Source organism: Macrosteles quadrilineatus, unplaced genomic scaffold, assembly GCF_028750875.1.
Source record: "Macrosteles quadrilineatus isolate MER2022 unplaced genomic scaffold, UCM_ALF_1.0 Scaffold_9__3_contigs__length_116548681, whole genome shotgun sequence".
Classification (NCBI taxonomy): Eukaryota; Metazoa; Arthropoda; class Insecta; order Hemiptera; family Cicadellidae; genus Macrosteles; species Macrosteles quadrilineatus.
In genome coordinates, this window is record NW_026542602.1 from 72301615 (window position 1) to 72323781 (window position 22167).

At 36.2% G+C, this 22167-nt stretch overlaps 1 protein-coding gene across 3 annotated transcripts; it reads right to left on the reverse strand.

The window, feature by feature from the left end:
- Positions 1 to 918: 918 nt before the first annotated feature.
- On the reverse strand, positions 919 to 21097 carry LOC129002739 (ubiquinone biosynthesis protein COQ9, mitochondrial). Of its 3 annotated transcripts, none has more exons than XM_054430766.1 (6): positions 20865 to 21097; positions 7362 to 7550; positions 6617 to 6761; positions 4866 to 5052; positions 2764 to 2973; positions 919 to 1056 (listed from the first exon to the last, which is right to left on the reverse strand). In XM_054430766.1, the coding sequence occupies exons 1-6, from the start codon at positions 20923 to 20925 to the stop codon at positions 1027 to 1029; spliced, it is 822 nt and encodes a 273-aa protein (XP_054286741.1). In that variant the 5' UTR covers positions 20926 to 21097; the 3' UTR covers positions 919 to 1026. The 3 variants fall into 3 exon arrangements, with proteins under 3 accessions (XP_054286741.1, XP_054286740.1, XP_054286739.1); XM_054430765.1 differs by having other exon boundaries at positions 4866 to 5055; XM_054430764.1 differs by lacking the exons at positions 919 to 1056; positions 2764 to 2973; positions 4866 to 5052; positions 6617 to 6761; positions 7362 to 7550 and adding an exon at positions 14073 to 16311.
- Positions 21098 to 22167: the final 1070 nt, after the last annotated feature.

Here is a 22167-nt window from a genome sequence, read left to right on the forward strand (position 1 = left end):
TGTTTTTTTAAAATACCAAAATGGTATGCTAAAATGAAATACAGATAACTTGATTAGAAAATTTACAAAATTCTTTTTTCTTTAAATAATTTGTAAAGGTACAGGAATGAAAGTCTGCATCTTCTTACTAGAAATTAAATTATCCCTGAACACAAATACATTAATGTAAACCTTTGGATATTTAAATAATTTGTGTCATTGGTTATTTTATTTTAAATTCTTCAACTATCAATGGTAGATTTAAATATTTTCAACCCAGATTTCTTTGAATTGGATTTAAGAGGATGCCCAATACACCTATGATCACCAAAAACAACAATTCCATGTATGCCTAAACATTAAAAGACAGGGATATTTGTAATCAATTTTGAATTTTATGAAGAAAAATAGTGTTTTGTAGGCCAACATGAACATGTTATACAAAACAAAGGTTTCTTGTCCTTATCGATGTATGCAGCATCATGGACTTCTTAAGTTCAAGGTGGATTTTTTGGAATTAATCAATTGTAATAATCAATTGTTGTACTCTACAGTAATTTGAAAGAACCATATTATTTCCTTCTGAATCTTCATCTCAGTGAGAAGCTCAGGTAATGCAGTACAGCAGCATAAACTGGATCTTTAAATAAGCAAGAAAGAGGTTTCTCGAAGAAGCGCTATGTTAGCTTCCATCATAATATGGCTGTATTTAACTTTATAAGAATATATTTCCAATTTTTTCCATAGTAAGAAGAAATTTTTGATAATTCAGTCTACCTGTATCGATTTCCAGTTTGTTTGAGAATCAGCCATTTCTAGATATTGCAAAAGCATCACCATCCACAAAATTACTTACGTCTCAGGTTACTTAAATTATAACAAGGTTTTTGGTACAGTACTTAAAAGTACCCCACTAGAAAAGGAGAAAATTACACAAAATACGTAAAAAATAACAATTTTACTTTGGTAGTATCAACAACAGAACAATAAATACTTAAACCTAAAACAGAAGCGTACATTTAGAGTCGGCTACTCGTATCGCCAAGGTTATCTGTGTAGTCCCAGGATGTTCCTTGCCTACAACAAAAAATCAAAGACTTTCAGTGTGACATTACATAGAGACTAATTTATTATCATTTAGGCTAGGATTATACTAGGACGCTGGCGTCCGAGAGGCCAGCGCCCGGGACGCTAGCGGGGCATTAAATCAAAAAGGGGGCGATTATACTATGGATGCTAGGTGTCGGATGCTAAAAAAAGCCACCGGACGCTCAAAGCTATTACCGTAGGTGGCATGGTAAGACCTAGGCCCGGGACCGATTTACATTTTCATTTTGATGTCCCCAGAGGCCAAAAACACCATCCGTTCGTATGGATTTAAATATTATATATATGTCTGTAAACGCGATAACTGGAGTAACTTTTATCCTATTTTGAAGAAATTTGGTTTTAAGGTGAAGGGGATAAACTTGAATGAGTTCGCGAACCAGCATGAAAAGACCTTGGGAACGGGGTTTTACCCATAAAACTGAAAAATTCCCAATTTCTCTCTACACAATTTTAATGAGCTCAAGAACAAATAATTTAGTATACAACATATATAAAAGTATATAGTATATAACAGTGTTTTTGTACTGTTATTAGTTATGGAGAAAATTAAAAAAAAGAATATTAAAAATTGCCATGTTATTCTTATAGAAAATCTTGTTAAGTGTTGGAATTTGCTTGTGTATGGATATATTTTGATTATACTTGGCCAATTTGTTTTATACTAAGCTAATAATACAGTATTTTACTAAAAACACACTTTATTAGCCCCCTTAAAACATCAAACCTTGGTACTCGTTAAACATAATGTTATTTAAATAGATCTAAACAAAAAGTGACTAAACATTGAAATAAAATGGCAGTCCGAGAGGCTAGCATCCCAACACAAATCGCGTCATTTTTCGGCTCGAGGTGGGACGCTAGCCTCTCGGACGCCAGCGTCCTAGTATAATCCTCTCATCATCATTTATCATCATTTATGGTTGTTGAAAAACGGTTTACTAATCGTAATTTTGTGTGGTATCAATCAGTTATCAATAAAATAAACTCTTTGAAAGGGCAAGATATAAGTTTCAACACCAAAATAGAAAAATCTGTGTTCTCTTTATGTATTCTGGTGTAAAAGCAGCTTGTTTTTTACATAACAAGTGCCACTTAAGCTTGAGTATGACACTGACACTCACAAGAAAAATTTAAGGACTGTCCCAAAGAGGGGGGGGGGTTAATGGGGTCATGACGTGTCCTGCGGTCAGGAAGATATCTTCATCGTCTCCCACAATAGGGAGGACATAATCGTAGCAACCGCGATAGCACTAAAATTATTGCTTAACAACAAACAAGCCAAAACCAAATTTTCATCAATATTCTTGGTTTCTGTTTGTTCTAGTTCAAGGACTAATATTAGAGTTTATCAACTCATTTTTGTTAAATTTTGACAGTAAATTTACTATATAATATTTCTATTATTCCCCATTACCGTTTAATATTTGATTAAATTGCACTAACAACGGGCGGATTGAAAACCTGAAAAGTAATAAGGCCTAAACATTGACCAATCTATTTTTTAGGCAAGGAATTTCGATTGGTTTGAAAAAAGACTCCAAGCAATGACGGTATGGACAGAGTTATGGGGGCCATACCAACTCCAAATGTATATGTTTATTTTCACCAACCTTTGCAGCCTGGACTGTGATTATTAAAAGTTCCACTTTAAAAGGTAATTCAAGTGCGACTGACCGTAGTGAACGTAGCAGTGGCCACCTCCTTGGCGAACTGCACCCCAGACTCTGACTGCATCATTACGCTATGCAGCTGTGCAGCCTCGTCTATCCTGCTGCGTAGAAACTGCCATGTGGCTGCATGGTCTGCAGACTGATCCTGCAGCAGGTACAGCTCTGTCATCTTGTATATGGCAGCCAGCGCCACCCTCCTACTGTACCAGTTGAACTGCACACAGACACATCACAGATTGTTGAATCAAACAAAGCTGTTATGAGACTACGTACATCTCCTGCAAGTTATATTAGGAAATAAAATAACTGGTTAGTTGTAGAATTAAAATGATGCAAATTGAGAAAGCAAATTAATCTACTGTGGTAGGAGAGTTTTGTAGATCCATGACATGTTATGCTAGCAGTACACTATCGACTATCGCCAAATGATTGGCCACATTTTTTACCCCAGTTGCGACGATGAATGCTGCCAAACCTGAACCACGAGGTCACCAAGTAGACATTCGCCCATGTTTGCCAAACGTGCTTGTTGGTGTTAGACATAATTTAACTTCTGACAATTGCCTTTGCTTGTCTCCTTTGACTCTTCCCCAAAATCCACCAAAAATGAAGCACAAGCGAGCACGAATCATGGCGAGGCGAAGTATCCCGAGCGTACACGATCAGACCGGATACACTATCGTGCTCGCCTATATTCGGCGATAGTATACTGCTAGCATTACAATCTAGTTTAACTAGGGTGTCAGCAATTGTCGGTTCTAGTGTCAAGCAGTAGGTATTAGTTGTCACTTATTGATCTGCTACTGCCTTCTGCCATGTTACTTATAGTAGACTCCCTCTTATCCAGACCACCTTTTAACCGGACATCGGTTTAACCGGACTACACTATGCAAAATTACATCTCTTTAACCGGACAACTTTTATCTGCACATCAGTTTAACCGGACTAGATCAGCAGGAAGTGGGCAGTACTGAAACAACTGTTCTCGTGGGAAAAATTTGAGACCAGTGATCACGTGTCTAAATACAATGCTCTACTAAATTTAAGTTGAATATGTAAACGGTCCTTTTTATTGAGTTTTTGGGGACGTCAGCTTAACCGGAAAACCCGTTATCCGGACTGGCCTCGGTCCCTAGGAGTCCAGATAAGAGGGAGTCTACTGTAATTAGAAATCTCCTCAATACAGGATAGCAGAAATTATCCATTATTTGGATCATGTTGTTGTTATTGTTTATGAAACTGGCTGGGTAGCTGAGTGGTTATAGTGCTCGCCTGGTAATCAAAAGGTCGCCGGTTCGATCCTGAGAAAAGTCAGTAGCTTTTTGATGGTTCGAAACTGGACCCAGCTGTTCCTGATCATTGGGCTTTAAATAAATGATCCTGACTAATGAAACCGCTACAACAAAGCTAGTAACAAAGCTACACAGGTCATAACACACCATTCTACACTCATCCTTCACTCATATTTGGGTTAAAATATGCACCTAGGTGGCGTCCCCATCTCAATGATTGATAATTGATAGCTTTACCAAGTGCACGTAAACAGCAGGAACTGAGCAAAGGACGTGAATTTACAAATGGCGGGTAGATGTCGGTGATGTTTAAGCACTTAGAAGGTAATGCCCGTTTGGGGTAAGGCTAATGCATAATTGAACAGTACAAACATAAATCCTTTCTTACTTTTACCTGATTTTTGACATTTTGTAATAACTAAATCAGGTTTTGGCGGGCCTTGCAGCTTTAAATCAACTCTGTCCATAACTTAACACCTCACCAACTGCATACTTTGTAGGAATATTTTTAACCGAATTCATAGTTCATTATTAGCCCTAAACAACACTTCCAACCCCTACCACTCCCTTACCCTTAGGTTGCTGACCCCAAGACACTGCACCAAATCCTCTCGGGCCATACCTCCCCCCCCTACGCTTCACCTTCCTTCCGCCCGTACCCTTGACAACAATATTTTTTTTTAATAATCCTTGCCTGGCACTGCCCCCGCCCCCTAGGTGCTTGCCGCCCTGGAGCGACTGCTCCACTCGCTTCACTGTCACTACGCCACTGGTGAACTAAACGCATCAAAGTACGAAACATATCATTACTTACGTCCACGGACCTGTCTCCAGCGTAGTAACATATATCGTCCACCATTGTCAGAAGGTTGGCAAGTGCTGTCGGTACGTTGGGAGGTAGCGTCATCAAAGCTAGAGCTTGCGGCCATGTTGTCAAGTACGGCGTGATCATACGAAGCCTAGTCTCTACCGCGTCAGATACCACCACTTGAGGATCCTTCCTGCTACAAATACAAGATTCGGGTTGAGAGAGGATAATGGCTGAATTCTTATTAATATTATGAACTAGCAATCTTTGAATGGGTGTGTTGATAGGATCTTGCCACTATTCACTACCATACTTACGTAAAACTGTTGTAAATGGGTGTGTTGATAGGATCTTGCCACTATTCACTACCATACTTACAAACACACATAACATGTAAAACTGTTGTAAACAACAGTTTTACGTAAGTATGGTAGTGAATAGTGGCAAGATCCTATCAACACACCCATTTACTTACCATAATTATTATGGTAACCAGCATTGGGATTTAATGTCCAACCAATTAGTATCTTACCTTAGGTGCTTCATCCAGGGTTTATTATTGTAGTCAATCAATAAAAGGTTACAGTACCTGCAGACTGCCTTGTGGGGTTTGTTAATCCAGTAGGAATAGGCCTACGCGCGTTTCGACAAATATATTGCCATCTTCAGATCCTGAACTTGAAACTTAAAATCTTGATTTTTCGACACATATGGTCACGTCAGAGTTTAAAATTGAACACATAACACAAAACGAACATTAAACACATGTAGGCCTACTATTAAAAAGCCGAACAGGATATAGTAGGCCTACATGTGTTTAATGTTCGTTTTGTGTTATGTGTTCAATTTTAAACTCTGACGTGACCATATGTGTCGAAAAATCAAGATTTTAAGTTTCAAGTTCAGGATCTGAAGATGGCACTATATTTGTTGAAACGCGCGTAATCCTACTGGATTAACAAAACCCACAAGGCAGTCTGCAGGTACTGTAACCTTTTATTGATTAGCTAAACGTGGTTTAGAAAAACAACTACAGTATGAAGTATTGTAGTCAATGTTTTCAGCGGCCATCCAGGCACCTGCAGCACCTGCAGTGTACCACTAATTATTGTTTCTGTGACCTGCCACTTCTAACAATATCTTTTACATAAACCCATGAGCAGCAAATTCATCCTGAACCGACCATGTTTGGTAAGCATTTATTGTCTGTGATTAATTTTTTCACTTGTCTAGCATCAATGTGTTCAAGGCCACCCATATGGATGGTGGGTGAAGCTTACTTACTTATTCTTAATTCCTCAAAATAATTATTGACAAGGGAGTAAACACATTTAATTACGAGAAATCTTTAATTTGCACTGATTCAGCTCAAGTCTCCTACTCCACTAAGCAATCAGTTAAAACACAGCTCACAGAAGTAATGATTTATGACTTTATCTAACTTAAAAACCTTAATCTGGAGGAATCAATAATTTTAGGATGAGGCCATTGGGTTGCTCTCTCATATTTCCCAACAACTAAGGTTCAGACTTAACCAGTGTAGAGCAGTCCAGAATTAAAACGCTATAGACCGTAATTTTTTTGGTTTATTTCAAGCTTTTCATTTACATCAGTAGAATTGAAACAGGATTAATTCTCAGGGCACTCATATGACTAAAGATTTTCTTACAAAAAAATGTTGTGTGATACAGTTTTACAACATCACTATAAGACAAAAAAGTTTCTCGATTTTAACCAAGCTATACAAATTTTCTCACCTCTCAGGTTCAGTTTTCTCAGCAGCCTCTTTAAGCTGTGAGGCCAGCTGCTGGTTGCAGCTTGAGTAGAAGTAGCTGACTAGATCTGCGCCTCCTCTAGGAAACATCCCGTGAATTACTCCAGGGTATCCTAGGGATCCCGCACCTGAAAATATTTCAAGTTAAAGTTAGTTGCTGAGAAAATTAAATTTCTGTTAGATAATTAATGGTGTCAATAAATTCACTTCTTAGTTTTTACTAAACAGATGTCTTCACTTTTTTTAAATTAAGTTTTCAGTGGTATTTTTTATCAACATATTAATAAAACAAACCTTCACTGAAACAAAGTATTATAGATCTGATTGGTAGGTAAGTGTAAAATGGTTAACCCAAGCCTAAGTGTGCTGAATTAAAAAGTGTCTTTGCATTACAATTACGCCCAAACAGAATATTAGAAACAAGACAGAACTAAATTTTAACATATTGTATTCTAAAAGCAAAATGGTACAAAAAATTTGTTGCAACAGGTAAAAACTAAACAGTTGTTTGAAAGTTCTGTAGGACAATTGAATTAATTTAGGCTATATACGGTTATTTGATAGTGTGATTAATTCAATTAATATGTTATGAAATTTAATATGCTATAATCCTAAAAGTAGTTGTAAACATCAAATTTTTGTAGTGCCTTGGCATTTTAGAGTGTTTTCAATTTAACAAATGCAATTAACTTTTTGGATTAATGTCTCTTCTTTGCTACATTAATTACCTGCACTTATTGCATTCTTCGACCATCCCAACTCGTGGACAAATGGTAATGAAGCCTGAAGAATCTTTTGTCGGATGTTTTCTTCGTAAGCGTTGTTTTCTCCGTTTTCTGAATGTTCCTTTTCTTTACTCTGGTCCCCAGTTTCAGCTGATATTACAGCATCGGTTGTCTGTCTCCTCAAAGCCACACCTGTTGTAGCCGGAACTTTTAATTTTTTAGGAAGTGATTTGTTAGGCCTACCGCACACGAGAGACTTTTTGTCGGCCGACTGTTGGCCATCTGTCTGGCTGGAGTCAGGTGGACAATCGAAAAGTCGTCAAGACTGTTTGGTCGTTGACTATAGGTGCGCACCACACGCCAAGACTGTTTAGTCGTCTTTCGAGTGTCAAAAGGATGTATATGGCAGAAACCGCTGTCACATGTGCGTTACTGATAAGATTTCGTGCAAGAAAACTTAAGAGAAAATACTGGGTGCATCAAATTTAATAGTCCTAGAACATTGAAACCTTGATTTGATTTGAAAGGCCAGATTTACCTCTATACTCGGATTTGAGGAAATATCCGGACAATTTTTTCATGTACTCATGAATGAGTGTTGATAGTTTTGACCAATTGGTCATACCCCGGCTTCAAATACCTCATCCCATAACTGTTAGGGAATAAGCTGTAACCGTAGGTCTCATGGTAAGACCTGGTCCCGGGACCAATTTACCTTTTCATTTTGATGTCCCCAGAGGCCAAAAACACTATCCGTTCAAATTCACACACACATATATATATTTAAGATTTCCATGAAGATTGCAGATATTTACTTCAACAAAGAATGTATTAAGAAGAGAATTACACCACAATACGCAACAATCAAGGTCAACTGTAACACCACTGCCGCTAAAAGAACCAAGGAACAAGGAGAGGTACTATTCATCCAAAATATGATCAAACAACTTTACTGTGAAAAAGAAGAACTGAACCAGATTGAATACGACATCCACCTACAATTTTTGAGATTATACGGACTAATCGCATGGAATTTACTACACGAAGTCGTCAATGAAGAGGTTGGAGACGCCATGGACCGGAAATATTTACGGATAAACGACAAACTAGACAAACTCGTAGAGAAGAATACACCTAATGAAGACTTGGATAGGACCAGTACAGAACACAAATTCCAGAAGAGAGTCATCAACCTTACAGACATTCAATTCAGTGAAGAAGAAACGAAAATACTGAACTACGGAATGAAGTACAATTTCGCAATGAAGAAGAAGGACGAAAACGAACTACTAGCTACTGAAGTTGAAGCAAATGTAAAATCACTCAGAGACGTAGACCATTATGCCGTTCGGAAGGAAGTGACAGCCAACGATTTCACCAGCCAAAAACCCATAGATCCCAGCAGAAATGAAGAACTGAAGACGTGCAACAAAATTAAGAAGAAACTGGAAGAGAATAGCTCAATCGTTGTGAAAGCAGACAAAAGCAACGCCATCGTAGTGCTCGGAAAAGAAGAATATATAAAGAAGACGGAAGATTTCATCAACGAAAATAACTTCAAAGAACTGAAAAAGGATCCAACGCAGAGGTACCAAAAAGAGCTGTCCGACGTCGTGAAGAGATGCAACAGAGTGATTCCCGAAGAATGTTGACAGAAGATGAACATCCTAAATTCTAAAGCGCCCGTGATGAAAGGGATCCCAAAAATACACAAGAAGAATGTACCCATCAGACCCTTAGTTAACTTTAAATGTGCTCCTACCTACAATGTTTCAAAAATGTTAGCAAGTAAGCTCAGCAATGATTTAGAATTAGAATATATATACAATGTAAAGAATAGTTATGAATTTGTTGAACGTGTAAAGAACATAGATATAAGTTCGAAAAGTAGGCTAGTCTCATTTGATATCGCAAATCTGTACACCAACATACCTGTATCTGAAACTGTAGATCTTGTTAAATGTAGGCTTTTACAGAATAGTTTAGACGATGAATATGTCAATCAGATTGTAAAATTGCTTGTGACTGTTTTGAAACAAAATTATTTTAGATTTAACAATAGATTTTACGAACAAACAGATGGTTTAGCTATAGGAAGTCCACTTTCGGCAATTTTGTCAGAAATATTTTTACAGCATCAGGAAAAAGAAATGTTAAAGAATTTAAGAAAGAATCATGATGTAAAACTGTATGTTAGATATGTAGACGACATTCTTGTTATCTTCAGACAAGCCCAGGATCAAGAGCACAAAACGATGATGCAGACACTAAACAGCCACCACCCAAACCTCACCTTTACCAACGAGTTTGAAGAAAACAAAAAGATCAACTTCCTGGACCTCACATTAGAGAGAAAAGACAGCAAGATAGAGTTTGACATCTACAGGAAACCTACGCAAACGGACACTACAATCAACAGGAAGTCTATCCATCCGACAATCCACAAGACCGCAGCCTTTAGATCTATGCTGTACTGTGCCTATAAGATCCCACTTAGCCAAGCTAATAGGAAGAAAGAACTGGACACCATTAAGAAGATCGCTCAAGTTAATGGATTTCGAACCAAGACGATAGAGGACATCGCAAGGAAGACGAGGAGGAAAATCGATAGGCAGAATACACTACACAGCAGAACAATATTAGAAGAGATAAAAGAGGAAAACACCAGATATATCACATTTAGCTACACGGGGACTACGACACAAAGGACTGCTAACAGATTCAAGAAATACGGAGTTTCAATAGCCTACAGGACTCAGAACACCATGAGTAAAATACTGCATCCGAAAATAGAAGATTTCAACAAATTCGACGCTTCGGGCATCTACAAAATTAATTGTAACGATTGTGATAACTTCTACATTGGACAGACTGTGAACTTCGTTAACCGCTTCAAAAACCACATATCTGCGTGGAGGAACAACAAACCGGAAAGATCAAATGTCGCACAACACCTGTTACAAAATGGCCACTCACTAGGAAAAATTGAGGATAGTCTAGATATTTTAAAGAATTGTAAGAAAGGATATGTAATGAATGCTTGGGAAGAATTGTATATTTATAAGGACAAATGTAAAAATAGAAATAAGTTGATTAATGAACAAATACATTTTGATTCCAGTTGTACTTGTAAAAATGTATTGGCCGGTGCTTCCGGTAGCCAATAGGATATAAGTAGGGACGCCATTAAGATTCTTGTCATTCGCCTATTGGGTCTGATGATGATTGGAGTGTCCAATCGAAATCGATCACCACTTACCATCTGTTTTGTATATTTACCGTCTTGTGAGTAACAGTGTAAGCAAGTGTTATAAGACGTTTCTTTTATTTACTTTCTGTATATATATATATTTGTCCGTTAGCACGATAACTCGAGCAAAAATGATCCAATTTTCATGCAATTTGGTACAAACGTGTAAACCTACATTTATTTTATTCGAACGAGTTCGCAAACCAGCATGATCGGACTATGGGAACGGGGGTTTATGAGGGGTTTTATCGGGTAAAAACGGGGTTTTCCCCTTTTTTAACGATTAAAACAAAAGATTCTGCAATTTCTTTAGTAAACATTTTGCAGAGCTTAAAAAAACAAATAATTTAGCATGCTAATTGTTATCATAATGGTTACAGGGAAATCCCAAAATATTTAAACTTAAAATGTCCATGTTATTCTTATGTAGAACAAGTAAACTGTTGTAGTTTGCTTTTTTATGGATGTAGGATACCTATTTTGATAAAACTTGGCAAATATATTTATTTTATACTCAGCTATTCATGTTTTACTAAAACACACCTTGAATACCCTCTCTTTAGCAGCAAACCTAGGTACTCGTTAATCCAAATATTATTGAAATACTGTAGATAAAAAAAAATTAAATCAGGCAAATGGGAATTCACTTAGTTTGCAGGTTTGCTGCAGCGGGGGTATTTTTTATTATGTCCAAATACTCCTTAAAAGACATAAAGAGGGGACCGTGCCTCCACTTCATTGACAAGTTTATCAACTTTCTTGTCCCTCAAAATACTTGCACTGGTCGTTGTCCAAGTCATAATAATAACAATAATAATACACATGATAACAACGCACTTGACTGTCAGACTGACAGACTTTTTAGTCGTCAGTGTGCGCATTCAAACTAAAATCCATGCCTTTGTGAATACGACACGACAGTTGAGTCGGGGAGCAGTCGGCGGGAAAATCGGTCAGCACCAAAATGCCCCGACTGTCTGCAGACAGTCTGCCGACTGTCTTGCTGGGGTCAGCCCGTGTGCGCGCTTAGATTTATCACTATGACTTTGTCTCCCGACTAAGACTAAATAGTCGGCCGACAAAATGTCTCTCGTGTGCGGTAGCCTTAGGAATTTTCACCACTATCAGACAAAACTCAAAGACATGCATATTCCTTTGATGGTTTCCGATTCATTATTAACAATGAATACATTCATTGTTATTATTCCCATAATCTCAAAAATACATATTGCACAAAAATATCATTAAATATTTGATAGGCCTACTGTATGGGATAACAGATTCAAATGTGTGAACTTACTGAAATAGTAAAAAGTAAAAACTAATTTTTGAAAATATTTAAAACTGTTGTAAAAGATGAAATGAAAAATTGAAAATGCTTCTTTATTGAGGCGAACTTAGGACCTCATGGTCTTTTCTTACAGTTAACCTCTTAAAGATAACAATTTAAAAAACGTAATTTAAAAAACTGTAGTAAAAATAGTTTATGAAATAAGCATTTTAAAAATTGTACTGTACTGGCATTTGGCAACAAGGTAATTTATATTGACAATTTCACTGAACTAAATCATTTACAGATAGGCTAGCAGTCTCAGTGAGCAACTGTTACTGATAGGGTGTTGATATAGTATAAGCTCATTCATCTCAACATATCATGTACAGTACTAGTCAACTAAATATTGTTCCTCTTTGGTTTTCTTCTACTGAAAATAGTTAAAATACTGAAAATAGAAGCTTAGCTCCTCCTTCTCTTTCATGGCCTCTGTCTAAGTAAGATAAATAAATAAATAAATAAAAAGGCCTTTATTTGCGAGCGAGTTTCATAATACATGGTTTTCAAACTAACTCAAGTCACTAAATCTAAACTATCCTAATATATTTACATAAGTATATACAAACAAATTACAACAGAATAATTACAATATACATTTTACATTTGTTTTTTTCATTGCGGCCCTGAATGTGTTGTACGATTTTGAACACTTGATCTCTTGAGGGAGGCCATTGTACAACCGCGGGCCGAAATAAGAAAAAGACTTTCTTCCAGCCTCAAGCCTCACTTTAGGAAAGTGAAGCTTGCGGTCGGAGCGAGTACTACGCAGACAGATCTCCCTCCTGTACTTCAGCCTCTCGCTGAGGTAATGAGGCTCTCCCAGCGTGAGCACTTTGTGGACCAGGCAGCAGGTCAGCTTTCTGCACATGTCATCCATTGGGATGAGCTTAGCAGCATCTCTGTAGGAGGACACGTGTTCAAAGCGACTAAGGCCAAAAATGAACCTTATGGCAGAATTTTGAATTCTCTGAACTCTTGCCATATCCTCCTTAGAGATGCTGTTTCCATATGCAGGAAAGCAATATGTGAAGGCTGGAAGGACCAAGGACCGCATGAGTTGCGTTTTGGCAAATTCTGGCAGGAGAGTTTTGAATCTGCTAAGACCTCTCAATCTTCCCACTGCGCGTTGGGTTTTACGCATTGATGTTGTACATTGTGAATTATGTAATTTAATTTAATTTCATTCAAATGAATAACTTACGTTTAATTTGTGTGTTTTATTAAAACACCAGTCAAGATAGGGATACACTTGGAAATTGGAAGATAACTCTATGAAATGCATAGCCCAATTATAAACAAAAATTTATTTTTTAAGTGCATTCATTTTTAATTTATGACTAGTGGGAACTAAACATGCAAATTGTATAGGCCTAGTGTGGCTTTAGTTTCAACCTAACCTAAAACACCAACATTATTATGGTGTAGGTATGGTAATAAGTTTTCTTCTTGACATCATTTTACTAGCAAATCTCCCTATAAGAAGTAGTTATTGCCGTAGGTGGCAGGGTAAGACCAAGACCCAGGACCAATTTACTTTTTCAGTTCCTTGGTTCAAGAGCTTGTGTTCTGTTTTGACATTTATACAACTTAATTAAAGAGAAACCACCCGTCTACAGTAGATTAGATAAAGGTATCCCATCTAAAGCACGGGTCACACTAGGCTGTTTGCCAGCCGCTGGTGATCAGCAGCTGGCACCAGCATCACCGGCTCACCAATCCAGGCTGAGTCAGCTCAGTGTCAGCTGCGAATTTTGTGGTCACATTAAGCTGACAGTCGCGGCTTCTTTCAATTCGCCGCTGATGCCAGCCTAGTGTGACCCGTGCTTAAGAGTTGTCAAATGGGCACTCACTTAACAGTAAAGTCATCATATGAGGTTATTTATAATACTGTTTTCAAACTGCTCAATACCCATTGCTAAAAATGTGAATGGTAACTATTTTATATTTTATTTGCGGTTTTGAGTTTTGGAGCAAAAGTAATCATCAGCACGTGATTTGCTGTCAGTTTGTGAATTGACTAATAAAACAAAAACTTGTAGTAGAGAGGTAATGACGAGATTACTCACATTAGGATTTAGATTTTTTTTATTGTAGGATAAAGTTATTAACTTTGAAGTATGACTAGCCTAATTAACAGGTTTTTAAATAAGAATTTTTTATTAGATAAATATTAAAATTCAATTTTAGATTGGAAGTGTTAATTGATAAACAAATCATCTTCATCAATGTTTATTAAATGGACTTCACAAAATATCATACAATTATTAACCACTGAAATGTTATTTTACAAAATCATTTTTTGCATCAATTTTGACTACGGTACGTAAACAACAAAATATTTGGAATGTTAACGAGATAAGCAAAACCTAAATTCCACTTCAAATGTCCAATTCAGAATATAATACATTAATAAAATTATAATTTGATACATAGTTCACTGAATGGTTTGACTGAATGGGTTTGAATGGTGGTCATGGTTTGACTGAATGAGCTCAAATATTATTCAAAGAATGTAGATTTTTTCATTTATGTAGGTTTATATATAGGCTAAACTTGAAGCACAGTGATCAAAAGTTAAATTAAATTAGGCCTATTGTTTTTTTACAACTCAGGTTTATCTTCAACACACTCGTTCGCCCGACTCAAAACATGTTCAATGAGATCAAAAACAGTTAGTCCAGAATTAATCACTTCCTTTTTCTCTTGAACTGACATTTTCCCTAACAGTTCATTTCCAACTGTCACTTCCAGCTCTTCACTTGTCTTGTTCTTCTCAGGATCATCCAAAGTTTTCATCTCCTCCTTAAAATGAGCTCTTGACAAGTCAATAGCTTCTCTTAGCGGCTTAAGGAAGTTTTCCTGAAGAACAGAGACGTAACTCCACACATTGGTAATATTAGACCTATCCCTTCTTGACAGAAATATGATCAAATTCAAAGCTGCAATAATCTGATCTTTATTTTCCAACAGATCAGTTTCTGCTCCATTCTTCAAAGAGCAATAGATGTTCAACAAGTCAGAGAGTCGCTTCCCAAAAAAGTATGGTTTCAGTTCAGCTCTTGAGAATGATTCTCGCACCAAGCTGGTCAATATCGATGCGAAAAACCCAAACAGTTGAGGATGTTTGGTGGAAGAGTCATTTCTAACGAGGATGTAGAACTTAGCTTTAGGTTCAAATAAGGAAAAGTGTTTCCTTATCAGTTCAACAGCAAGTTTCCTGTTTTCCTCCAAGTTGTGGTAGACTGCTATGGTCGAAAGATGGTCAATCACTTCTTTATGAACTCCAAATGCCAAATGCGAAAATGGCAAAGTACCCTCTTCAACCATTGTAATTGCTGCTTTTGCCAAGAGTAGACCTTTCCTTAGAACGAGTGTTTCTTTAAACTGGAGAAGAATGGAAGCCAATGTAAAGCAATTACTGAAAATGAAAAGTCTACTGTATGTATAAGGGATCAACACTTTGTCCGATTCACACACGAATAAGTAAAAAAACACTGCCACCGATAGATCTGAATGTTTAAATTCATTGCTAGAAAAATCTGTCATGGATAGTTTTTCTTCTTCTACTGATATCAGTTCTTTGTTTTCTACTAAAAACAACAATTGCACTGGATCACTCTGCAATTTGTGAACAGCTTGCACAATTTTACAGGCAAGAAGTCCTAAAGAAGTAGGTCCTTTTTCATTTTGTTCCATGTCTGAAAATGCAAGTGGGTGACCCAATAAATGAAGCAATGCTTGTACCAATGCTGATCTTAGATTTAAAATTCTAATACTATCATTGCATTTGCCTTCAAGCTCAGCAACAAAAGGTTCATAAAATCGAAAAATCAAGTGATAGTTTTCTCTTATTCGTCGAACATTCTCATCACACTCTAAGACTGCTTTGGCCTCTTTCTCTAAATTGTAATCTGTTGGCACAGGTAAAGTGTTTATGAATGAATAAACAACACTATAAACACAGTGCATCAAAGGTGCTTTTCTTTCAGGGATTCGAAGTATGGTGGTCTGGACAGGTTGTAGCAAGTTTTGGAACTTCAGTTCGTCCAGAGTCTCCATTTGTGCAAGAAATTCCATGAAACATTCTTTAGAATTTCCAATCTCTGCACACATGGTAATTATTTTTTTAACATATCTAAACAATCGCTGATCATTAAGCATTGTCTCTTCATTCAAGTAACAGCACAGTACAGGAATTAAATCACTTGACTTTTCTTGTAAAAAGCTTGTGAAGCTATCCTCAGCAATCATTTCTTTTATACTATTGACATCTCCAGAAGATAGGAGATCTCCAAGGTGTTCCATCATGTCCACTTGGATTTCCATTTTGTCTTCGTCACTGATGTAAACTGTTCTTTAACGACGTCAGTCTGTAACACATGCAGCTGAAGTCACTTGAAAACACTTGTTCATGCACAATATTTCTCTTAACAAAAACATTTCTTAAACTGTTGAAATTCCGAAATATCTTCAAACAATTTATAGCTGAGCTATAAATTTTTGACTGTCAAATCTTTAATGATTAATTTTGCCACTAACCTAAAATAGGTTTAAAAAATCAAATTCAATAGGTAACAAAAACCATGTTCTAGCGTAGTAGTTCTAAGAGAGATTTTTAGGTTGCAAAGCACATCAGGCACAGTTTTTGGCCAATTATGTTTTAAATGGGCTGGTTATTGTATTTATCCAATCATGTGCAATTTTGTAAAATGGTAGATGACATAACAAAATGAGTTAAACTGAATTACCGTAGGCCTGCTAAAAAGATAAATTTTGCATTCTAGGAAATAGACAAAAAATTACTGACAAACTTTTTTAACAAAGTAATTTTTCTTACCAAACACAGTAACTCAGCGGTAAAACGTTAGACTTAAAAGGCAAGCCACTCTCTTTATGCTAAGATCACTCCTGGATTGCATAAAGCTAGGGTTTCCAAGATCACGCCAGCTTGATCTGTCCGGGGTGATGTCCGTTGGCGCTAACTTTTGTCCGGCAGATGTCCGATCAAGCTCGGCGTGAGAGTGGTTTGCAAGAAAGGACATTCGCAGTTATTTCTCTTGGGAAATGGGCTAGTGTCAACAATGACGAAAAATTGCATATAAACAAACTAACTTAAATGTAGGTATACTATATTGTCAAAATTGTTTGAAATAACATTGGAGTTATAAAACAACTTTATAGTCCTTAAAATAAGCAAAATAACTACCAAACATAGCTCAACCATCTGGTTTTAGAAAAAAGTGACCCATGAAAATTTTTGGTTAAAATAAAAAACAAAACCATTTGTTTAAAGCAATTGGATTCTATTAAACTTACAATACCACCAAAAAGATTAAAATCAATATAGGATGATAGTTACAGTGTTGTTAAATAAATTTTACTTTTATTACAATCGCACCAAAATAAACTAAGCGTGATTTTTAAATTTGTACAAGAATCCTCACAGAGTCCTACACTTGTCCGCTTGGCGTGCACTCCAAAAATGACTTGGGTCATTTTCAGCGTGCTACGCTCTGGACTCACGCCGGACAGATGGCGGGAAAACTCATGACTGCCGTGATTGCTCGCGCTTGGAAACCGCACCCATATAAAAGCATGGCTTCAATTTAAACTTGATTACGTAATCACGTGTGATCTTGGAAACCCTAGCTTAAATAGGAAACTTACCGGTACTTCACTACACAGACCGGTACCTATGTCTATATTGTAAACAGTTAAGGTTCAGTAAACAGATAACAAATTTTCTTAGGTATTTTTACTCTACAGGGGTTAAAGGCCCCCATATTGGACCCTGGAAAATGATTTTAAACAAAGCCTACATTTTGTCCTAAAACGTAACATGGAGGGGTTTGGACAGTTTTAGACATTATGTTAAAAGTAACTTTATGGAAAGTAACCAAATGGCTTTAAAAATGCCAAACTTTCAAGGCCACATCTTTCTTAACAGAGGGGGTGGTTCCTCACTCCCAAACCTCCTGGTAACCCCCCCCCCCTTGAAATCCTAGAACCACCCACTGTTTATAAAGCTAGCCTAATTAAGTTAACCCTAGCAGTGGCCAACCGTCGTCTGGTTACGGTATGACGTTGATGCTTAGAATGGCCAAAGTCGTCTGGTTACGGTATGGGCCGAAATTTTTTTAACGGTAAAAAAAACACTTACAATCAACTCATATTAGAATAATATATATACCATTCGAAAGATCACATTCTGAACTTTCATTTGATTACATAAACAAACCCTGTAGCAGGTATATAACAATGTCACGACGATTAGAAATCAAATGAAATTTTGGCGCGGTACGATTTTTGCAGCCGACACTTGGGAACTGGCAAAACACGTCTTGTTTGGCATTACCCTGCTCGGGTAATTTTCGTCTTGGGATGTTGCGGGTGATACCACTGGATAGCCATTGATTTTATCTTCATTGTGGTAGTGATATTTATAACTAAATATTAATTGCACAATCGGTACGATTTTATGAAAACAGCTGTTTTCGAAATTTCTAACAAATGGCCAACAGTCGTCTGGTGACAGTATGGAAAATACGAATTATATACAGTGAAAGTTATTATTACTAGTCATATAGTATATCATTTTGAAGAGGAAGAAATTTAGATTCAGAGAGTGGCAGCCCTGCACTCAGGGTTATTTCTGTATGCTCGCATGTAGACAGTGATGTAGACGACGGAAGTGAGTCATTACTGCCACAGTCTGTCAGCTGTCTTGTATTGCCATTGTTTGTTTGTGTTGTTGCCGTAATAGTTTTATCCGCGATTTATTACTAAATATGTTATTAGTTCGTAGTGTTAGTGTAAGTGAAGTGTTGTGTGTGTGTATAACAGTTATCTTCATGCATAAATATTACTGAATTGTGTGGAATAGTGTTCATAAAAGGTTGTATTTTGTTAGCATCATGTCCTAAAATGACGATTCTGACATTCAGAGATTGTTGTACCTATATAATGATATACCCAAGGTGTTATACATTTTTATAAAAGTAAATGAATACACTACAACATGTTTATAATGGTTCGGGGGTAAACAATTTTGTAAAAAAGTTATAGCCTATACTAAATAGGCCTACTACTGTAGGCTATTTTGTTAGCATCATGTCCAAAAATGACGATTCTGACATTCAGAGGGGTTATAATGATTTACCCAAGGTGTTATACATTTTTATAAAGGTAAATGAATACACTACAACATGTTTATATTGGTTTGGGTGTAAAAAATTTGGTAAAAAATTATATAGGCTACTAAATACTGTACACTCCATTTTCTCGAAATGCGCAAAAAATTCAAAACGTTCTCAAATTAATAGGCCTACATAATCATAGGTGAAAATAACTTTTTACCATCATACTTATGACTTTTTTGGATTCCTTACTTCATTGGCTTTACAAATATGTAGGCTACATATCATCAGCCTACATAATGTTTCACAACACAAGCAAACACTGTAGGCTATAGTTTACACTTATTTGCGGTTTTGCGGTTATTGTATTATTATGTCCCTATTACGTACCTACAAAAAAATATTTCTAACATGTTATACATTTTTATGTTGGTAATTGAATACACTACAAGATTATTATGTTGGTTTGAAGTAAAAAAATTTGGTACAAAAGTTGTATACTAAGTACTGTGAATTTTGTTTTTCGAGAAATCGCTAAAATATATAAACATTATTTTATATACGTATGTTTATAGGTAAAAAATTATTTTTACCATAAACTTTATGACTTTTTTTGATTCCTTACTTCATTAGCTTTACAAACATGTATATATCATTATTAGTATACACATGTATTATAGAACTTTTTACAACATAAACTAACACTGTACGGTTCTCAATTTTTTCGGTTCTCCGTTTGTCATTATATTTCGCCCCAAAAACTTATAAAAAAAAAATATTTTCCTAACATGTTATATATTTCTATGTAGGGAATTAGATTTTCTACAAAATGTATATAATGAATTTCCCATAAAGAAATCCGTAGAAAAAAAATACCAAGGCCGCTTTTGAAATTTCAAAAAAAAAAATTCAAATTTTTTTATTTTTTTCACTTTATCGATAAAATACACTGTCTAAATCATTATGATATTACTATTTCTAGATTCTCCTGTTCTTTCCGAACAAAATGAATATGAGGTTGGCTAGGTTTACTTGTACGGTTGAATTTTTACGAATTTTCAAAAAAAGGTCTGCAAAATCGCCAAAATGGGTTGGCCATTCCCCACTTCTAACATTGGCCACTGCTAGGGTTAAGAGCCTGCAATCAATTAATTAACTTATTTGCCAAATTAAAAAAAAAACACTAGGCTATTAACAAAGCTTGTAGGCCTAGCTTAGACTATGGAGATTTGCAATAGGCCAGTCATATTTTGCTTGGTTTGTCATAGCCTATATTTGCCAAAACCAGTCCTTATTAACTTAGTAGGCTATTGAAGTGGGGTAGACTTCCATAGGCCTATCTGTTGTCAAAAACCACCAAATGAAAAATTATTCGATATAGCCTATCAATTATTTCATTTGGTTGTTTTTGACAACAGATACGGAAGTCTACCCCTGAAGAAGACCCTAACTTGCAGTTATCGACATTTTAACATTGTCAGTTCTTACTTAGCAAAGTACCGTATCTAGGCTAGGCTTAAGAACCTCCAGTTTGATGTTAAAATTGCAATATGCCTAAGTTGTTACCTTGGCATAAAGGCATACCCTATTACTTAAGTACATAAAGGGGAGAAACGTGGTTTAATACTTAAATATTAATCTTCGACACCAAATTACATTGTTTATAAGAGATTTTAAGCCAAGTAAGGGTTATGCAACTACTGTAAAAAGAAATTGGATACAACTGACTAACTGAGTGATCAGGTAAAATAGGACCTATGCAAAATGGTATTATAAATCAAACTTACCTGAATGAGAAAACTTTATAAATGCTCGACCGAAAGCTCCTCTCAGCATACAAATAGCCATTATACTGAAAAGTGAAAACAAATTAGCTGATTACATTTATTATCAGGCTCGAATAGGATCTGTAACTGAAGGAAAAGCTGAGAGTTAGTAAAGTCCATAAATAATTCTGAAAACTGAAAACCAAAAGGCAATAGTGACGGCACGGCACTGACGGCAGACGGCACGGCAGACGGCAGAGTAGAGACTAGAGACCAGGCTGAATTTAGCTGACGAACCTATCTGACGACCTGGTTTTTTGCCCCTATGATTTACGACAGGCCGAGGGCAAACAGAGCTGAAACCAAAATCAAGTAGACCTCCACCTCTATCTATATAGACTCTGAGTAGAATAACGATACCTTTGAAAATACTATGTGTGTGTGTATAATTATGTCAGTGACGATATAATGTACTTTTTACTAACTGTTACCATCTATTTCGTTGATTATTACTTATTATTTATTTATTTTATTTATTTTGGTTAAATTTGACCTGGTGTTTTAGTAAAGGCGTTGAGCTTGCCAACATAACTTCACACACGCAGTAGAGATTATTAGAAATTAGCTCAAACTAAATATTTTTTATGTAAGCACCCGAACTTTCGGAGATCATTCCAATGGCAGATTAGTAAACCTGCGTAATGTTATGGAGGGTTAGGGAAAAATCAGCTCTAAAGTATGCGCCCGAACCTTTGGAGAACATTCCTATTTCAGGTAAACGCCCTTGATTAATGTTTGGGAGGGTGCTAGAGATACATAAGTGATTCAAATATATAAAGCTCAAAATAAGACCTGGCTTTTAGCAAATTTCCCATATAGGGAATAAGCTAATAAAGCTATTACCGTAGATCTCAAGGTAAGACTAGATCCAGGACCGATTTACTTTTTCGTTTTGACGTCCCCAGAGGCCAAAAACACCATCCGTTCAAATTCGTTATAGCCTATATTTATATATGATCAGATTTTGATGAAATTCTGGTACAAACGTGTAAACCTACGTTTTATTCGAACGAGTTCACGAACCAGCATAATCAAACTATGGAAACGGGGATATATACTATGGAGTAAAAATTAATTTTTCCATTTTTTAACCCAAAAAACACAAAGTTTCAAGATTTCTCTCCAAACCATTTTGTAGAGCTTAAAAAAGAAATAATTTTGTATATTAAAGCGTTGTTGTATGCCCAACGGTTACGGAGATAATAAATAAATATATAAATTTAAAATTCCCATGACTGTTGTTGTTATCTTCCCCATAGCAGTA